Here is a 17,891-nt window from a genome sequence, read left to right as displayed (position 1 = left end):
TGTGTGTGTGTCTGTGTGTGTGTGTCTGTGTGTGTGTGTGTCTGTGTGTGTTGTGTGTCTGTGTGTGTGTGTCTGTGTGTGTGTGTCTGTGTGTGTGTCTGTGTGTGTGTGTCTGTGTGTGTGTGTGTCAAAGCTGTGTGTGTGTGTGTCTGTGTGTGTGTGTCTGTGTGTGTGTGTGTGTGTGTGTGTGTGTGTGTGTCTGTGTGTGTGTGTCTGTGTGTGTGTGTCTGTGTGTGTCTGTGTGTGTGTATGTGTCTGTGTGTGTGTGTCTGTGTGTGTGTGTCTGTGTGTGTGTGTCTGTGTGTGTGTGTGTCTGTGTGTGTGTGTGTCTGTGTGTGTGTGTCTGTGTGTGTTTGTGCATTAAAGTTGTAGTCTGACCAGTGTAGTCTGACCAGTGTAGTCTGACCAGTGTGGTCTGACCAGTGTAGTCTGACCAGTGTAGTCTGACCAGTGTGGTCTGACCAGTGTAGTCTGACCAGTGTGGTCTGACCAGTGTCTGACCAGTGTAGTCTGACCAGTGTGTCTGACCAGTGTAGTCTGACCAGTGTAGTCTGACCAGTGTGTCTGACCAGTGTGTCTGACCAGTGTGTGTGTCTGACCAGTGTGGTCTAACCAGTGTGGTCTGACCAGTGTAGTCTGACCAGTGTAGTCTGACCAGTGTGGTCTGACCAGTGTGTCTGACCAGTGTAGTCTGTGTGTGGTCTGACCAGTGTGGTGTGACCAGTGTGGTCTGACCAGTGTAGTCTGACCAGTGTGGTCTGTGTGTGTCTGACCAGTGTGGTCTGACCAGTGTGTCTGACCAGTGTGGTCTGACCAGTGTAGTCTGACCAGTGTGGTCTGACCAGTGTAGTCTGACCAGTGTAGTCTAACCAGTGTAGTCTGACCAGTGTGGTCTGACCAGTGTGGTCTGACCAGTGTAGTCTAACCAGTGTAGTCTGACCAGTGTCTGACCAGTGTAGTCTGACCAGTGTGGTCTGACCAGTGTAGTCTAACCAGTGTAGTCTGACCAGTGTAGTCTGACCAGTGTAGTCTGTCCAGTGTCTGACCAGTGTGGTCTGACCAGTGTAGTCTAACCAGTGTAGTCTGACCAGTGTAGTCTGACCAGTGTGGTCTGACCAGTGTAGTCTAACCAGTGTAGTCTGACCAGTGTAGTCTGTCCAGTGTCTGACCAGTGTGGTCTGACCAGTGTGGTCTGACCAGTGTAGTCTGACCAGTGTAGTCTAACCAGTGTGGTCTGACCAGTGTAGTCTGACCAGTGTAGTCTGACCAGTGTAGTCTGACCAGTGTGGTCTGACCAGTGTGGTCTGACCAGTGTAGTCTGACCAGTGTAGTCTGACCAGTGTAGTCTGACCAGTGTAGTCTAACCAGTGTGGTCTGACCAGTGTAGTCTGACCAGTGTAGTCTGACCAGTGTAGTCTAACCAGTGTAGTCTGACCAGTGTGGTCTGACCAGTGTAGTCTGTCCAGTGTCTGACCAGTGTAGTCTGACCAGTGTAGTCTGACCAGTGTAGTCTGACCAGTGTGGTCTGACCAGTGTAGTCTAACCAGTGTAGTCTGACCAGTGTAGTCTGACCAGTGTAGTCTGACCAGTGTCTGACCCATCCTGTCAAGGCAGTGATGTTTTGCCAGCCTGCCTGCAGAGAGAAGAGGGAAGACTGGTGCATGTATTAGGAATACCCTGAGGGGGTAGTGGGTAGGATTGGGAAGGTACAGACCAGTAGAGTGGGTAGGATTGGGAAGGTACAGACCAGTAGAGTGGGTAGTGGGTAGGATGGGGAAGGTACAGACCAGTAGAGTGGGTAGTGGGTAGTGGGTAGGATGGGGAAGGTACAGACCAGGAGAGTGGGTAGTGGGTAGTGGGTAGGATGGGGAAGGTACAGACCAGGAGAGTGGGTAGGGAAGGGAAGGTACAGACCAGTAGAGTGGGTAGGATGGGGAAGGTACAGACCAGGAGAGTGGGTAGTGGGTAGGATGGGGAAGGTTCAGACCAGGAGAGTGGGTAGTGGGTAGTGGGTTGGGGATGGTACAGACCAGGAGAGTGGGTAGTTAGGGAAGGGAAGGTGTTTCCAGGAGAGTGGGTAGTTAGGGTGGGGTAGGTACAGACCAGGAGAGTGGTGTTAGGGTCCTGGTAGGGTGGGGATGGTACAGACCAGAGAAGTGGGTAGGGTGGGGATGGTACAGACCAGGAGAGTGGGTAGTGGGTAGGGCAGGGAAGGGATGGTTTCCAGGAGAGTGGGTAGTGGGTGGGGAAGGGAAGGTACAGACCAGGAGAGTGGGTAGTGGGTAGGGTGGGGAAGGTACAGACCAGAGAGACCAGCTGTTTCCCAGACTTGTTGTTTGTCTCAAAACATCAGTGTTACTGTGAAGGGGATTGGGGGAAATGCCACAGTGTATTGGATAAAGTTGTTGAGCGTTCAAAATGTGTTTCCTGTACGTGTGGAGTGTTGAAGAAATGTGTTTCCTGTACGTGTGGAGTGTTGAAGAAATGTGTTTCCTGTTTCTTACGTGTGGAGTGTTGAAGAAATGTGTTTCCTGTACGTGAGGAGTGTTGAAGAAATGTGTTTCCTGTAACGTGTGGAGTGTTGAAGAAATGTGTTTCCTGTACGTGTGGAGTGTTGAAGAAATGTGTTTCCTGTACGTGTGGAGTGTTGAAGAAATGTGTTTCCTGTACGTGTGGAGTGTTGAAGAAATGTGTTTCCTGTACGTGTGGAGTGTTGAAGAAATGTGTTTCCTGTACGTGTGGAGTGTTGAAGAAATGTGTTTCCTGTACGTGTGGAGTGTTGAAGAAATGTGTTTCCTGTACGTGTGGAGTGTTGAAGAAATGTGTTTCCTGTACGTGTGGAGAGTTGAAGAAATGTGTTTCCTGTACGTGTGGAGTGTTGAAGAAATGTGTTTCCTGTACGTGTGGAGTGTTGAAGAAATGTGTTTCCTGTACGTGTGAAGTGTTGAAGAAATGATGTTCTGAGTGTAAAAAACAAGTGTCTGATCTCATGGTTTTTGTTCTCTTGTCTTTCCAGGGTTCATAAATACGTGTGGAGGGACGTTAAAAGGACAGAACGGTACCATAGAAAGCCCAGGTTTCCCGTACGGATATCCCAACGGTGCCAACTGTACCTGGGTCATCGTAGCGGAACAAATGAACAGGATTCACATCGTTTTTCAATCTTTCGCCGTGGAAGAGGAGTACGATTTTTTATCTTTGTATGATGGACACCCACATCCGGCACACTTCCGGACGAGGTAAGAAATAACCGATCTCCCCGGGGAAAGAAGGCCTTGAAATAAGTCTGTTTGACGGAGCGGGGGGGAGGAGAGAGAGAGAGACAAAGAGAGAGAGACAGAGAGGGAGAGAGAGAGAGAGAGAGAGAGAGGGAGAGAGAGAGAGAGAGAGAGAGAGAGAGAGAGAGAGAGAGAGAGAGAGAGAGAGAGAGAGAGAGAGAGAGAGAGAGAGAGAGAGAGGAGAGAGAGAGACAGAGAGAGAGAGAGAGAGAGAGAGAGAGAGAAAGAGAGAGAGACAGAGACAGAAGAGAGAGAGAGAGAGAGGAGAGACAGAGAGACAGAGAGAGAGAGAGAGAGAGAGAGAGAGAGAGAGAGAGAGAGAGAGAGAGAGAGAGAGAGAGAGAGAGAGAGAGAGAGAGAGAGAGACGGATAATAGCGAGAGAGATACTGTAAATAGCACCAGGAGGGAGCTTCAATGGTGCTGATGCTAAAGTTCATCTTTCATTTTTTCCCCACAATGAATGTCTTGTTTGTGTCAGTGTGGTGACAGAAAGAGAGCAGTTTCATGCAGGGACTGTATTGTTGGGAGATCTATAGTCAGATCCACTGTTTCATAGAGGGACTGTATTGTTGGGAGATCTATAGTCAGATCCACTGTTTCATAGAGGGACTGTATTGTTGGGAGATCTATAGTCAGAACCACTGTTTCATAGAGGGACTGTATTGTTGGGAGATCTATAGTCAGAACCACTGTTTCATAGAGGGACTGTATTGTTGGGAGATCTATAGTCAGATCCACTGTTTCATAGAGGGACTGTATTGTTGGGAGATCTATAGTCAGATCCACTGTTTGTTGTTGGAGATCTATAGTCAGATCCACTGGACTGTATTGTTGGGAGATCTATAGTCAGATCCACTGTTTCATAGAGGGACTGTATTGTTGGGAGATCTATAGTCAGATCCACTGTTTCATAGAGGGACTGTATTGTTGGGAGATCTATAGTCAGATCCACTGTTTCATAGAGGGACTGTATTGTTGGGAGATCTATAGTCAGATCCACTGTTTCATAGAGGGACTGTATTGTTGGGAGATCTATAGTCAGATCCACTGTTTCATTGAGGGACTGTATTGTTGGGAGATCTATGAGTCAGTTACTGTTTCAGAGATCTCAGTGTCTGAGACTAAGCCCTGTTTCATGAGGGACTGTTATTGTAGCAGAGATCTCAGTGTCTGATACCAAGCCCTGCTTCATGAGGGACTGTTTGTTGGGAGATCAGAGATCTCAGTGTCTGATACCAAGCCCTGCTATGAGGTATTGTTATTGTAGCAGAGATCTCAGTGTCTGATACCAAGCCCTGCTATGAGGTGTTTGTTGTCTAGCAGAGATCTCAGTGTGTATTGTTGGGAGATCTATGTTTCATAGCTGATACCAAGCCCTGCTATGAGGTGTTATTGTGGCAGAGATCTCAGTGTCTGATACCAAGCCCTGCTATGAGGTGTTATTGTGGCAGAGATCTCAGTGTCTGATACCAAGCCCTGCTATGAGGTGTTATTGTAGCAGAGATCTCATAGTGTCTGATACCAAGCCCTGCTATGAGGTGTTATTGTAGCAGAGATCTCAGTGTCTGATACCAAGCCCTGCTATGAGGTGTTACTGTAGCAGAGATCTCAGTGTCTGATACCAAGCCCTGCTATGAGGTGTTATTGTAGCAGAGATCTCAGTGTCTGATACCAAGCCCTGCTATGAGGTGTTATGTGTAGCAGAGATCTCAGTGTCTGATACCAAGCCCTGCTATGAGGTGTTATTGTAGAGAGATCTCAGTGTCTGATACCAAGCCCTGCTATGAGGTGTTACTGTAGCAGAGATCTCAGTGTCTGATACCAAGCCCTGCTATGAGGTGTTATTGTAGCAGAGATCTCAGTGTCTGATACCAAGCCCTGCTATGAGGTGTTATTGTAGCAGAGATCTCAGTGTCTGATACCAAGCCCTGCTATGAGGTGTTATTGTAGCAGAGATCTCATAGTGTCTGAACACTCCAGAATGAATGGCACAGAGGAACAAAAAGCCCTGCTATGATTTATTTAGCAACATCCTGGAGTGTCTGAAATCAAGACATGAGGTCAGACACTAACGACAGCATTATTTCAGAGAAGAAGTGTCTGAACCAAAATGAAGGTATTCAAGACATAAAGATCTCATGTCTGGCCCTGCTATGATTATTTTGTTGTTGTCTCTGTCTTGTTAACATCTATAATGACTGAACCAAGCCCTGTGAACTTGTTATTATAATGACTGAGTCTCTGTCTTGTTAAGCCCTGTATAATGACTGTTAGTCTGAGTCTCTGTCTTGTTAACAAGCCCTATAATGAGGTGTCTACTGTCTTGTTAACAGTATAATGATATCTGTCTGATAACAGTATGAGGTGTTATTGTTGTCTCAGTGTCTTGTTAACAGTATAATGACCTGTTGTCTATGAGGTGTTATATGACTGGTCTGAGATCTCTGTCTTGTTAACAGTGTCTGTTAACAAGCCCTGTAATGAGGTGTTATGTCTTGTTAACAGTATAATCTCATTAGTCTGTTGTCTCCCTGTCTTGTTATTGTAGCAGTATCTAATGTCTGTTGTCTCTGTCTTGTTAACAGTATAAGACTGTTCTCAGTGTCTGATTAAAGCCCTAATGACTGTTATTGTTGCTCTGTCTTGTTAACAGTACCATGACTGTTATGAGGTGTCTCTGTCTTGTTAGCAGTATAATGACTGTGTCTGTTGTCTATGTCTTGTTAACAGTCTAATGACTGTTAGTCTGTTGTCAAGCTGTCTGAGGTGTTATTGTAGCAGTATCTCAGTGTCTGTACCAAGCCCTGCTATGAAGTGTTATTGTAGCAGAGATCTCATAGTCTTGTTACCAAGCCTATAATGACTGGTTGTTCTGTCTTGTTCACAGTATAATCTGTTAGTGTCTGAATGACTAAGCCCTTGTTCACTATAATGACTGTTAGTCTGTTGTCTCTGTCTTGTTACCAGTATAATGACTGTTATTGTCTGTTGTCTCTGTCTTGTTACCACAGTATAATGACTGTTAGTCTGTTGTCTCAGTGTCTTGTTACCAAGCCCTATAATGACTGTTAGTCAGTTGTCTCTGTCTTGTTACCAAGCCCTGCTATAAGGTGACTGTTAGTCTGTTGTCTCAGTGTCTGTTACCAAGCCCTAATGAGGTGTTACTGTCTGAGTCTCAGTGTCTTGTTAAGCCCTGCTATAATGACTATTAGTCTGTTGTCTCTGTCTTGTTACCAGTATAATGACTGTTAGTCTGTTGTCTCAGTTGTTAACAGTATAATGACCTGTTGAGGTGTTACTGTCTGTTGTCTCAGTGTCTGTTACCAAGCCCTATAATGACTGTTAGTCTGTTGTCTCAGTGTCTTGTTAACAGTATAATGACTATTAGTCTGTTGTCTCTGTCTTAGTGAAACAGTATAATGACAGAGTCAAAAAGCCTCTGTCTTTTATTATAATGACTGTGCCTGTTGTCTCTGTCTTGTTAACAGTATAATGACTGTTAGTCTGTATGTCTCTGTCTTGTTAAAGTATAGAGACTGAAGTCTGTTGTCTATGTCTTGTTAAACAGTATTCTGGGATTACTGTTAGTCTGTTGTCTCTGTCTTGTTAACAGTATAATGACTGTTAGACTGTTGTCTCTGTCTTGTTAACAGTATAATGACTGTTAGTCTGTTGTCTCTGTCTTGTTAACAGTATAATGACTGTTAGTCTGTTGTCTCTGTCTTGTTAACAGTATAATGACTGTTAGTCTGTTGTCTCTGTCTTGTTAACAGTATAATGACTGTTAGTCTGTTGTCTCTGTCTTGTTAACAGTATAATGACTGTTAGTCTGTTGTCTCTGTCTTGTTAACAGTATAATGACTGTTAGACTGTTGTCTATGTCTTGTTAACAGTATAATGACTGTTAGTCTGTTGTCTCTGTCTTGTTAACAGTATAATGACTGTTAGTCTGTTGTCTCTGTCTTGTTAACAGTATAATGACTGTTAGTCTGTTGTCTATGTCTTGTTAACAGTATAATGACTGTTAGTCTGTTGTCTCTGTCTTGTTAACAGTATAATGACTGTTAGTCTGTTGTCTGTCTTGTTAACAGTACAATGACTGTTAGTCTGTTGTCTCTGTCTTGTTAACAGTATAATGACTGTCTGTTGTCTCTGTCTTGTTAACAGTATAATGACTGTTAGTCTGTTGTCTCTGTCTTGTTAACAGTATAATGACTGTTGTCTCTGTCTTGTTAACAGTATAATGACTGTTAGTCTGTTGTCTCTGTCTTGTTAACAGTATAATGACTGTTAGTCTGTTGTCTCTGTCTTGTTAACAGTATAATGACTGTTGTCTCTGTCTTGTTAACAGTATAATGACTGTTGTCTCTGTCTTGTTAACAGTATAATGACTGTTAGTCTGTTGTCTCTGTCTTGTTAACAGTATAATGACTGTTAGTCTGTTGTCTCTGTCTTGTTAACAGTATAATGTCTGTTAGTCTGTTGTCTCTGTCTTGTTAACAGTATAATGTCTGTTAGTCTGTTGTCTCTGTCTTGTTAACAGTATAATGACTGTTAGTCTGTTGTCTCTGTCTTGTTAACAGTATAATGACTGTTAGTCTGTTGTCTCTGTCTTGTTAACAGTATAATGTCTGTTGTCTCTGTCTTGTTAACAGTATAATGACTGTTAGACTGTTGTCTCTGTCTTGTTAACAGTATAATGACTGTTGTCTCTCTGTCTTGTTAACAGTATAATGACTGTTGTCTCTGTCTTGTTAACAGTATAATGTCTGTTAGTCTGTTGTCTCTGTCTTGTTAACAGTATAATGACTGTTAGTCTGTTGTCTCTGTCTTGTTAACAGTATAATGACTGTTAGTCTGTTGTCTCTGTCTTGTTAACAGTATAATGTCTGTTAGTCTGTTGTCTCTGTCTTGTTAACAGTATAATGTCTGTTAGTCTGTTGTCTCTGTCTTGTTAACAGTATAATGACTGTTAGTCTGTTGTCTCTGTCTTGTTCACAGTATAATGTCTGTTGTCTCTGTCTTGTTAACAGTATAATGACTGTTAGTCTGTTGTCTCTGTCTTGTTAACAGTATAATGACTGTTAGTCTGTTGTCTCTGTCTTGTTCACAGTATAATGTCTGTTGTCTCTGTCTTGTTAACAGTATAATGACTGTTAGTCTGTTGTCTCTGTCTTGTTAACAGTATAATGACTGTTAGTCTGTTGTCTCTGTCTTGTTCACAGTATAATGACGGTTAGTCTGTTGTCCCTGTCTTGTTAACAGTATAATGACTATTAGTCTGTTGTCTCCATTTGTTTATCAGTATAAAAAATGGTTTCTTGCTGGCATTAGTATCTTAGATGTCGTCTCCTATCGTTATGCCCTCTAGCAAGGCACTTCACCCCTACATCTGGCATTAGTATCTTAGATACCGTCTCCTGTCTCCTATCGTCTCCTATGTTAGGCACTTAACCCCTACATCTGCTGCAGACCGAGCTGCTCCGCGACTGGTCTAACTTCTGAATAGAAAATAGATTTACGGCAGTTCACATCCTTGGTTAGAATCTCCTAGGTACTTTTGCTCATCTTATCGTCAAGGAGAAAGGAGTAACTAATTCTGTGAATGCAGGCAACAACATTTGCATACTGGTAGGACGTCTGCATTCTCCTAGACTCAGAACTAATCGTGCTCGTCAACGACAGTGGAAAACAGCGAGACTAAAATATTGGAGACAAAATAAATGGTCTGCTATTGATGGATTCCTCTAGATCCGTCCTTTATCTCTAAATAGCAACATTGTTCTTTGTGTCTTAGTCACACTCTTTTTATAGAAGACTTTTGAAGTGTTCAGTCCCAAATGGCACCCTATGCCCTATATAGTGCACTACTTTAGACCAGGGCCCTATCCCAGGGCTCTGGGTAAATTGTAGTGCACTGTGTAGGGAATAGGGGGCCCATTTGGGACGCTGATCCAGGATTTCTTTGTGACAGCGCTGTAGTGTGAGTTGTGCCACATAATGATAATTACAGCACATAACAGAAGGCTTACTGAGCCTCAGGCAGCTAGAAACTTACCAACCCACATTCAACCTACATACAGACACACAGGTATGTTACTACTGTAATTACTGAGCCTCAGGCAGCTAGAAACTTACCAACCCACATTCAACCTACATACAGACACACAGGTATGTTACTACTGTAATTACTGAGCCTCAGGCAGCTAGAAACTTACCAACCCACATTCAACCTACATACAGACACACAGGTATGTTACTACTGTAATTAGTGAGCATACAGACACACAGGTATGTTACTACTGTAATTAGTGAGCATACAGACACACAGGTATGTTACTACTGTAATTAGTGAGCATACAGACACACAGGTATGTTACTACTGTAATTAGTGAGCATACAGACACACAGGTATGTTACTACTGTAATTAGTGAGCATATAGACACACAGGTATGTTACTACTGTAATTAGTGAGCATATAGACACACAGGTATGTTACTACTGTAATTAGTGAACATACAGACACACAGGTATGTTACTACTGTAATTAGTGAGCATATAGACACACAGGTATATTACTACTGTAATTAGTGAGCATATAGACACACAGGTATGTTACTACTGTAATTAGTGAACATACAGACACACAGGTATGGTACTACTGTAATTAGTGAACATATAGACACACAGGTATGTTACTACTGTAATTAGTGAGCATATAGACACACAGGTATGTTACTACTGTAATTAGTGAACATACAGACACACAGGTATGGTACTACTGTAATTAGTGAACATACAGACACACAGGTGTGTTAATACTGTAATTAGTGAGCATACAGACACACAGGTATGTTACTACTGTAATTAGTGAGCATACAGACACACAGGTATGTTACTACTGTAATTAGTGAACATACAGACACACAGGTGTGTTACTACTGTAATTAGTGAACATATAAATAGGTATTGATATGTCTCAGTGATGTAGTAAAATAGGGAGGTTGATATGATATGGCTATAGGTGATGTAGTAAAATAAGGAGGTTGGTATGATATGGCTGTAGGTGATGTAGTAAAATAGGGAGGTTGATATGATATGGTTACCAGTGATGTAGTAAAATAAGGAGGTTGATATGATATGGCTACCAGTGATGTAGTAAAATAGGGAGGTTGATATGATATGGCTATAGGTGATGTAGTAAAATAGGGAGGTTGATATGATATGGCTATAGGTGATGTAGTTAAATAGGGAGGTTGATATGATATGGCTATAGGTGATGCAGTAAAATAGGGAGGTTGATATGATATGGCTACCAGTGATGTAGTAAAATAGGGAGGTTGATATGATATGGCTATAGGTGATGCAGTAAAATAGGGAGGTTGATATGATATGGCTACCAGTGATGTAGTAAAATAGGGAGGTTGATATGATATGGTTACCAGTGATGTAGTAAAATAGGAGGTTGATATGATATGGCTACCAGTGATGTAGTAAAATAGGCAGGTTGATATGATATGGCTACCAGTGATGTAGTAAAATAGGGAGGTTGATATGATATGGCTATAGGTGATGTAGTAAAATAGGGAGGTTGATATGATATGGCTATAGGTGATGTAGTAAAATAGAGAGGTTGATATGATATGGCTATAGGTGATGTAGTAGAATAGGGAGGTTGATATGATATGGTTACCAGTGATGTAGTAAAATAGGGAGGTTGATATGATATGGCTGTAGGTGATGTAGTAAAATAGGGAGGTTGATATGATATGGCTATAGGTGATGTAGTAAAATAGGGAGGTTGATATGATATGGCTACCAGTGATGTAGTAAAATAGGGAGGTTGATATGATATGGCTACCAGTGATGTAGTAAAATAGGGAGGTTGATATGATATGGCTACCAGTGATGTAGTAAAATAGGGAGGTTGATATGATATGGCTATAGGTGATGTAGTAAAATAGGGAGGTTGATATGATATGGCTATAGGTGATGTAGTAAAATAGAGAGGTTGATATGATATGGCTATAGGTGATGTAGTAGAATAGGGAGGTTGATATGATATGGTTACCAGTGATGTAGTAAAATAAGGAGGTTCCTGGTGACAGAAGTAATGCTCTCTATATGTTCAAATGGTTGATAATCACTCACATAAAATAAAAAAATACTTATTAGCTTGTTGTTTAGTTAATGTCTCTGTTCCTGATAGACAATTTATCTCTGTTTCATGTTACCTGTCTACAGTAGGGAGTAATCACTCTGTTTTACGTTACCTGTCTACAGTAGTTAGGGAGTAATCACTCTGTTTCACGTTACCTGTCTACAGTAGTTAGGGAGTAATCACTCTGTTTCACGTTACCTGTCTACAGTAGTTAGGGAGTAATCACTCTGTTTCACATTACCTGTCTACAGTAGTTAGGAGTAATCACTCTGTTTCACGTTACCTGTCTACAGTAGTTAGGAGTAATCACTCTGTTTCACATTACCTGTCTACAGTAGTTAGGAGTAATCACTCTGTTTCACATTACCTGTCTACAGTAGTTAGGGAGTAATCACTCTGTTTCATGTTACCTGTCTACAGTAGTTAGGAGTAATCACTCTGTTTCACGTTACCTGTCTACAGTAGAGAGTAATCACTCTGTTTCACGTTACCTGTCTACAGTAGGGAGTAATCACTCTGTTTCACGTTACCTGTCTACAGTAGTTAGGGAGTAATCACTCTGTTTCACGTTACCTGTCTACAGTAGTTAGGAGTAATCACTCTGTTTCACATTACCTGTCTACAGTAGTTAGAGTAATCACTCTGTTTTACGTTACCTGTCTACAGTAGTTAGGGAGTAATCACTCTGTTTCACGTTACCTGTCTACAGTAGTTAGGAGTAATCACTCTGTTTCACATTACCTGTCTACAGTAGTTAGGGAGTAATCACTCTGTTTCACGTTACCTGTCTACAGTAGTTAGGAGTAATCACTCTGTTTCATGTTACCTGTCTACAGTAGGGAGTAATCACTCTGTTTCACGTTACCTGTCTACAGTAGGAGTAATCACTCTGTTTCACGTTACCTGTCTACAGTAGTTAGGAGTAATCACTCTGTTTCACATTACCTGTCTACAGTAGGGAGTAATCACTCTGTTTCATGTTACCTGTCTACAGTAGGGAGTAATCACTCTGTTTCACGTTACCTGTCTACAGTAGTTAGGAGTAATCACTCTGTTTCATGTTACCTGTCTACAGTAGTTAGGAGTAATCACTCTGTTTCATGTTACCTGTCTACAGTAGTTAGGAGTAATCACTCTGTTTCACGTTACCTGTCTACAGTAGTTAGGAAGTAATCACTCTGTTTCACGTTACCTGTCTACAGTAGTTAGGGAGTAATCACTCTGTTTCACGTTACCTGTCTACAGTAGTTAGGGAGTAATCACTCTGTTTCACATTACCTGTCTACAGTAGTTAGGAGTAATCACTCTGTTTCACGTTACCTGTCTACAGTAGGGAGTAATCACTCTGTTTCACGTTACCTGTCTACAGTAGTTAGGGAGTAATCACTCTGTTTCACGTTACCTGTCTACAGTAGTTAGGAGTAATCACTCTGTTTCACGTTACCTGTCTACAGTAGTTAGGGAGTAATCACTCTGTTTCACGTTACCTGTCTACAGTAGTTAGGGAGTAATCACTCTGTTTCACGTTACCTGTCTACAGTAGTTAGGAGTAATCACTCTGTTTCACGTTACCTGTCTACAGTAGTTAGGGAGTAATCACTCTGTTTCATGTTACCTGTCTACAGTAGTTAGGAGTAATCACTCTGTTTCACGTTACCTGTCTACAGTAGTTAGGAGTAATCACTCTGTTTCACGTTACCTGTCTACAGTAGTTAGGGAGTAATCACTCTGTTTCACGTTACCCGTCTACAGTAGTTAGGAGTAATCACTCTGTTTCACGTTACCTGTCTACAGTAGTTAGGAGTAATCACTCTGTTTCACATTACCTGTCTACAGTAGTTAGGGAGTAATCACTCTGTTTCACGTTACCTGTCTACAGTAGTTAGGAGTAATCACTCTGTTTCACGTTACCTGTCTACAGTAGTTAGGGAGTAATCACTCTGTTTTACGTTACCTGTCTACAGTAGTTAGGGAGTAATCACTCTGTTTCATGTTACCTGTCTACAGTAGTTAGGGAGTAATCACTCTGTTTCACGTTACCTGTCTACAGTAGTTAGGGAGTAATCACTCTGTTTCACATTACCTGTCTACAGTAGTTAGGGAGTAATCACTCTGTTTCACGTTACCTGTCTACAGTAGGGAGTAATCACTCTGTTTCACGTTACCTGTCTACAGTAGTTAGGGAGTAATCACTCTGTTTCACATTACCTGTCTACAGTAGTTAGGGAGTAATCACTCTGTTTCACGTTACCTGTCTACAGTAGTTAGGAGTAATCACTCTGTTTCACGTTACCTGTCTACAGTAGTTAGGGAGTAATCACTCTGTTTCACGTTACCTGTCTACAGTAGTTAGGGAGTAATCACTCTGTTTCATGTTACCTGTCTACAGTAGGGAGTAATCACTCTGTTTCATGTTACCTGTCTACAGTAGGGAGTAATCACTCTGTTTCACATTACCTGTCTACAGTAGGGAGTAATCACTCTGTTTCACGTTACCTGTCTACAGTAGTTAGGGAGTAATCACTCTGTTTCACGTTACCTGTCTACAGTAGTTAGGGAGTAATCACTCTGTTTTACGTTACCTGTCTACAGTAGTTAGGGAGTAATCACTCTGTTTCACGTTACCTGTCTACAGTAGTTAGGGAGTAATCACTCTGTTTCACGTTACCTGTCTACAGTAGTTAGGGAGTAATCACTCTGTTTCATGTTACCTGTCTACAGTAGTTAGGGAGTAATCACTCTGTTTCACGTTACCTGTCTACAGTAGTTAGGGAGTAATCACTCTGTTTCACGTTACCTGTCTACAGTAGTTAGGGAGTAATCACTCTGTTTCACGTTACCTGTCTACAGTAGGGAGTAATCACTCTGTTTCATGTTACCTGTCTACAGTAGTTAGGGAGTAATCACTCTGTTTCACGTTACCTGTCTACAGTAGGGAGTAATCACTCTGTTTCACGTTACCTGTCTACAGTAGTTAGGGAGTAATCACTCTGTTTCACATTACCTGTCTACAGTAGTTAGGAGTAATCACTCTGTTTCACATTACCTGTCTACAGTAGTTAGGAGTAATCACTCTGTTTCACGTTACCTGTCTACAGTAGTTAGGGAGTAATCACTCTGTTTCACGTTACCTGTCTACAGTAGGGAGTAATCACTCTGTTTCACGTTACCTGTCTACAGTAGGGAGTAATCACTCTGTTTCACGTTACCTGTCTACAGTAGTTAGGAGTAATCACTCTGTTTCATGTTACCTGTCTACAGTAGTTAGGGAGTAATCACTCTGTTTCACGTTACCTGTCTACAGTAGTTAGGAGTAATCACTCTGTTTCACGTTACCTGTCTACAGTAGGGAGTAATCACTCTGTTTTACGTTACCTGTCTACAGTAGTTAGGGAGTAATCACTCTGTTTTACGTTACCTGTCTACAGTAGTTAGGAGTAATCACTCTGTTTCACGTTACCTGTCTACAGTAGTTAGGGAGTAATCACTCTGTTTCACGTTACCTGTCTACAGTAGTTAGGAAGTAATCACTCTGTTTCACATTACCTGTCTACAGTAGTTAGGGAGTAATCACTCTGTTTCATGGCCTTCATCAGGTTGTTTTTCTATTGTCTTTACAGTTAAAACGACATGTGTCAGCCTATGGCTTTCATCAGGTTGTTTTTCTATTGTCTTTACAGTTAAAACGACATGTGTCAGCCTATGGCCTTCATCAGGTTGTTTTTCTATTGTCTTTACAGTTAAAACGACATGTGTCAGCCTATGGTCTTCATCAGGTTGTTTTTCTATTGTCTTTACAGTTAAAACGACATGTGTCAGCCTATGGCCTTCATCAGGTTGTTTTTCTATTGTCTTTACAGTTAAAACGACATGTGTCAGCCTATGGCCTTCATAGGGTTGTTTTTCTATTGTCTTTACAGTTAAAACGACATGTGTCAGCCTATGGCCTTCATCAGGTTGTTTTTCTATTGTCTTTACAGTTAAAACGACATGTGTCAGCCTATGGCCTTCATCAGGTTGTTTTTCTATTGTCTTTACAGTTAAAACGACATGTGTCAGCCTATGGCCTTCATCAGGTTGTTTTTCTATTGTCTTTACAGTTAAAAACGACATGTGTCAGCCTCTTGTTTCATGGCTTTCATCAGGTTGTTTTTCTATTGTCTTTACAGTTAAAACGACATGTGTCAGCCTATGGCCTTCATCAGGTTGTTTTTCTACTGTCTTTACAGTTAAAACGACATGTGTCAGCCTATGGCCTTCATCAGGTTGTTTTTCAATTGTCTTTACAGTTAAAACGACATGTGTCAGCCTATGGCCTTCATCAGGTTGTTTTTCAATTGTCTTTACAGTTAAAACGACATGTGTCAGCCTATGGCCTTCATAGGGTTGTTTTTCTATTGTCTTTACAGTTAAAACGACATGTGTCAGCCTATGGCCTTCATCAGGTTGTTTTTCTATTGTCTTTACAGTTAAAACGACATGTGTCAGCCTATGGCTTTCATCAGGTTGTTTTTCAATTGTCTTTACAGTTAAAACGACATGTGTCAGCCTATGGCCTTCATCAGGTTGTTTTTCAATTGTCTTTACAGTTAAAACGACATGTGTCAGCCTATGGCCTTCATCAGGTTGTTTTTCAATTGTCTTTACAGTTAAAACGACATGTGTCAGCCTATGGCCTTCATCAGGTTGTCTTTCTATTGTAATTACAGTTAAAAACGACATGTGTCAGCCTATGGCCTTCATCAGGTTGTTTTTCTATTGTCTTTACAGTTAAAACGACATGTGTCAGCCTATGGTCTTCATCAGGTTGTTTTTCTATTGTCTTTACAGTTAAAACGACATGTGTCAGCCTATGGCCTTCATCAGGTTGTTTTTCTATTGTCTTTACAGTTAAAACGACATGTGTCAGCCTATGGCCTTCATAGGGTTGTTTTTCTATTGTCTTTACAGTTAAAACGACATGTGTCAGCCTATGGCCTTCATCAGGTTGTTTTTCTATTGTCTTTACAGTTAAAACGACATGTGTCAGCCTATGGCCTTCATCAGGTTGTTTTTCTATTGTCTTTACAGTTAAAACGACATGTGTCAGCCTATGGCCTTCATCAGGTTGTTTTTCTATTGTCTTTACAGTTAAAACGACATGTGTCAGCCTATGGCTTTCATCAGGTTGTTTTTCTATTGTCTTTACAGTTAAAACGACATGTGTCAGCCTATGGCCTTCATCAGGTTGTTTTTCTACTGTCTTTACAGTTAAAACGACATGTGTCAGCCTATGGCCTTCATCAGGTTGTTTTTCAATTGTCTTTACAGTTAAAACGACATGTGTCAGCCTATGGCCTTCATCAGGTTGTTTTTCAATTGTCTTTACAGTTAAAACGACATGTGTCAGCCTATGGCCTTCATAGGGTTGTTTTTCTATTGTCTTTACAGTTAAAACGACATGTGTCAGCCTATGGCCTTCATCAGGTTGTTTTTCTATTGTCTTTACAGTTAAAACGACATGTGTCAGCCTATGGCTTTCATCAGGTTGTTTTTCAATTGTCTTTACAGTTAAAACGACATGTGTCAGCCTATGGCCTTCATCAGGTTGTTTTTCAATTGTCTTTACAGTTAAAACGACATGTGTCAGCCTATGGCCTTCATCAGGTTGTTTTTCAATTGTCTTTACAGTTAAAACGACATGTGTCAGCCTATGGCCTTCATCAGGTTGTCTTTCTATTGTAATTACAGTTAAAACGACATGTGTCAGCCTATGGCCTTCATCAGGTTGTTTTTCTATTGTCTTTACAGTTAAAACGACATGTGTCAGCCTATGGCCTTCATCAGGTTGTTTTTCAATTGTCTTTACAGTTAAAACGACATGTGTCAGCCTATGGCCTTCATCAGGTTGTTTTTCTATTGTCTTTACAGTTAAACGACATGTGTCAGCCTATGGCCTTCATCAGGTTGTTTTTCTATTGTCTTTACAGTTAAAACGACATGTGTCAGCCTATGGCCTTCATAGGGTTGTTTTTCTATTGTCTTTACAGTTAAAACGACATGTGTCAGCCTATGGCCTTCATCAGGTTGTTTTTCTATTGTCTTTACAGTTAAAACGACATGTGTCAGCCTATGGCCTTCATCAGGTTGTTTTTCAATTGTCTTTACAGTTAAAACGACATGTGTCAGCCTATGGCCTTAATAGGGTTGTTTTTCTATTGTCTTTACAGTTAAAACGACATGTGTCAGCCTATGGCCTTCATCGGGTTGTTTTTCAATTGTCTTTACAGTTAAAACGACATGTGTCAGCCTATGGCCTTCATCAGGTTGTTTTTCTATTGTCTTTACAGTTAAAACGACATGTGTCAGTTTATGGTCTTCATCAGGTTGTCTTTCTATTGTCTTTACAGTTAAAACGACATGTGTCAGCCTATGGCCTTCATCAGGTTGTTTTTCAATTGTCTTTACAGT

General features: G+C 41.3%; 1 protein-coding gene across 1 annotated transcript in view; it reads left to right on the top strand.

The window, feature by feature from the left end:
* Positions 1–17,891, top strand: part of LOC127929643 (uncharacterized) — a 133,503-nt gene that overhangs the window by 34,232 nt on the left and 81,380 nt on the right. The window contains exon 2 of the mRNA XM_052517669.1: positions 3,017–3,239. Coding sequence (XP_052373629.1) covers positions 3,017–3,239 — 223 coding nt within the window. The remainder of the gene's footprint in view (positions 1–3,016; positions 3,240–17,891) is intronic.

Source organism: Oncorhynchus keta, unplaced genomic scaffold (genome assembly GCF_023373465.1).
Source record: "Oncorhynchus keta strain PuntledgeMale-10-30-2019 unplaced genomic scaffold, Oket_V2 Un_scaffold_9339_pilon_pilon, whole genome shotgun sequence".
Classification (NCBI taxonomy): Eukaryota; Metazoa; Chordata; class Actinopteri; order Salmoniformes; family Salmonidae; genus Oncorhynchus; species Oncorhynchus keta.
This window is presented reverse-complemented; position numbering and strand designations above follow the sequence as displayed.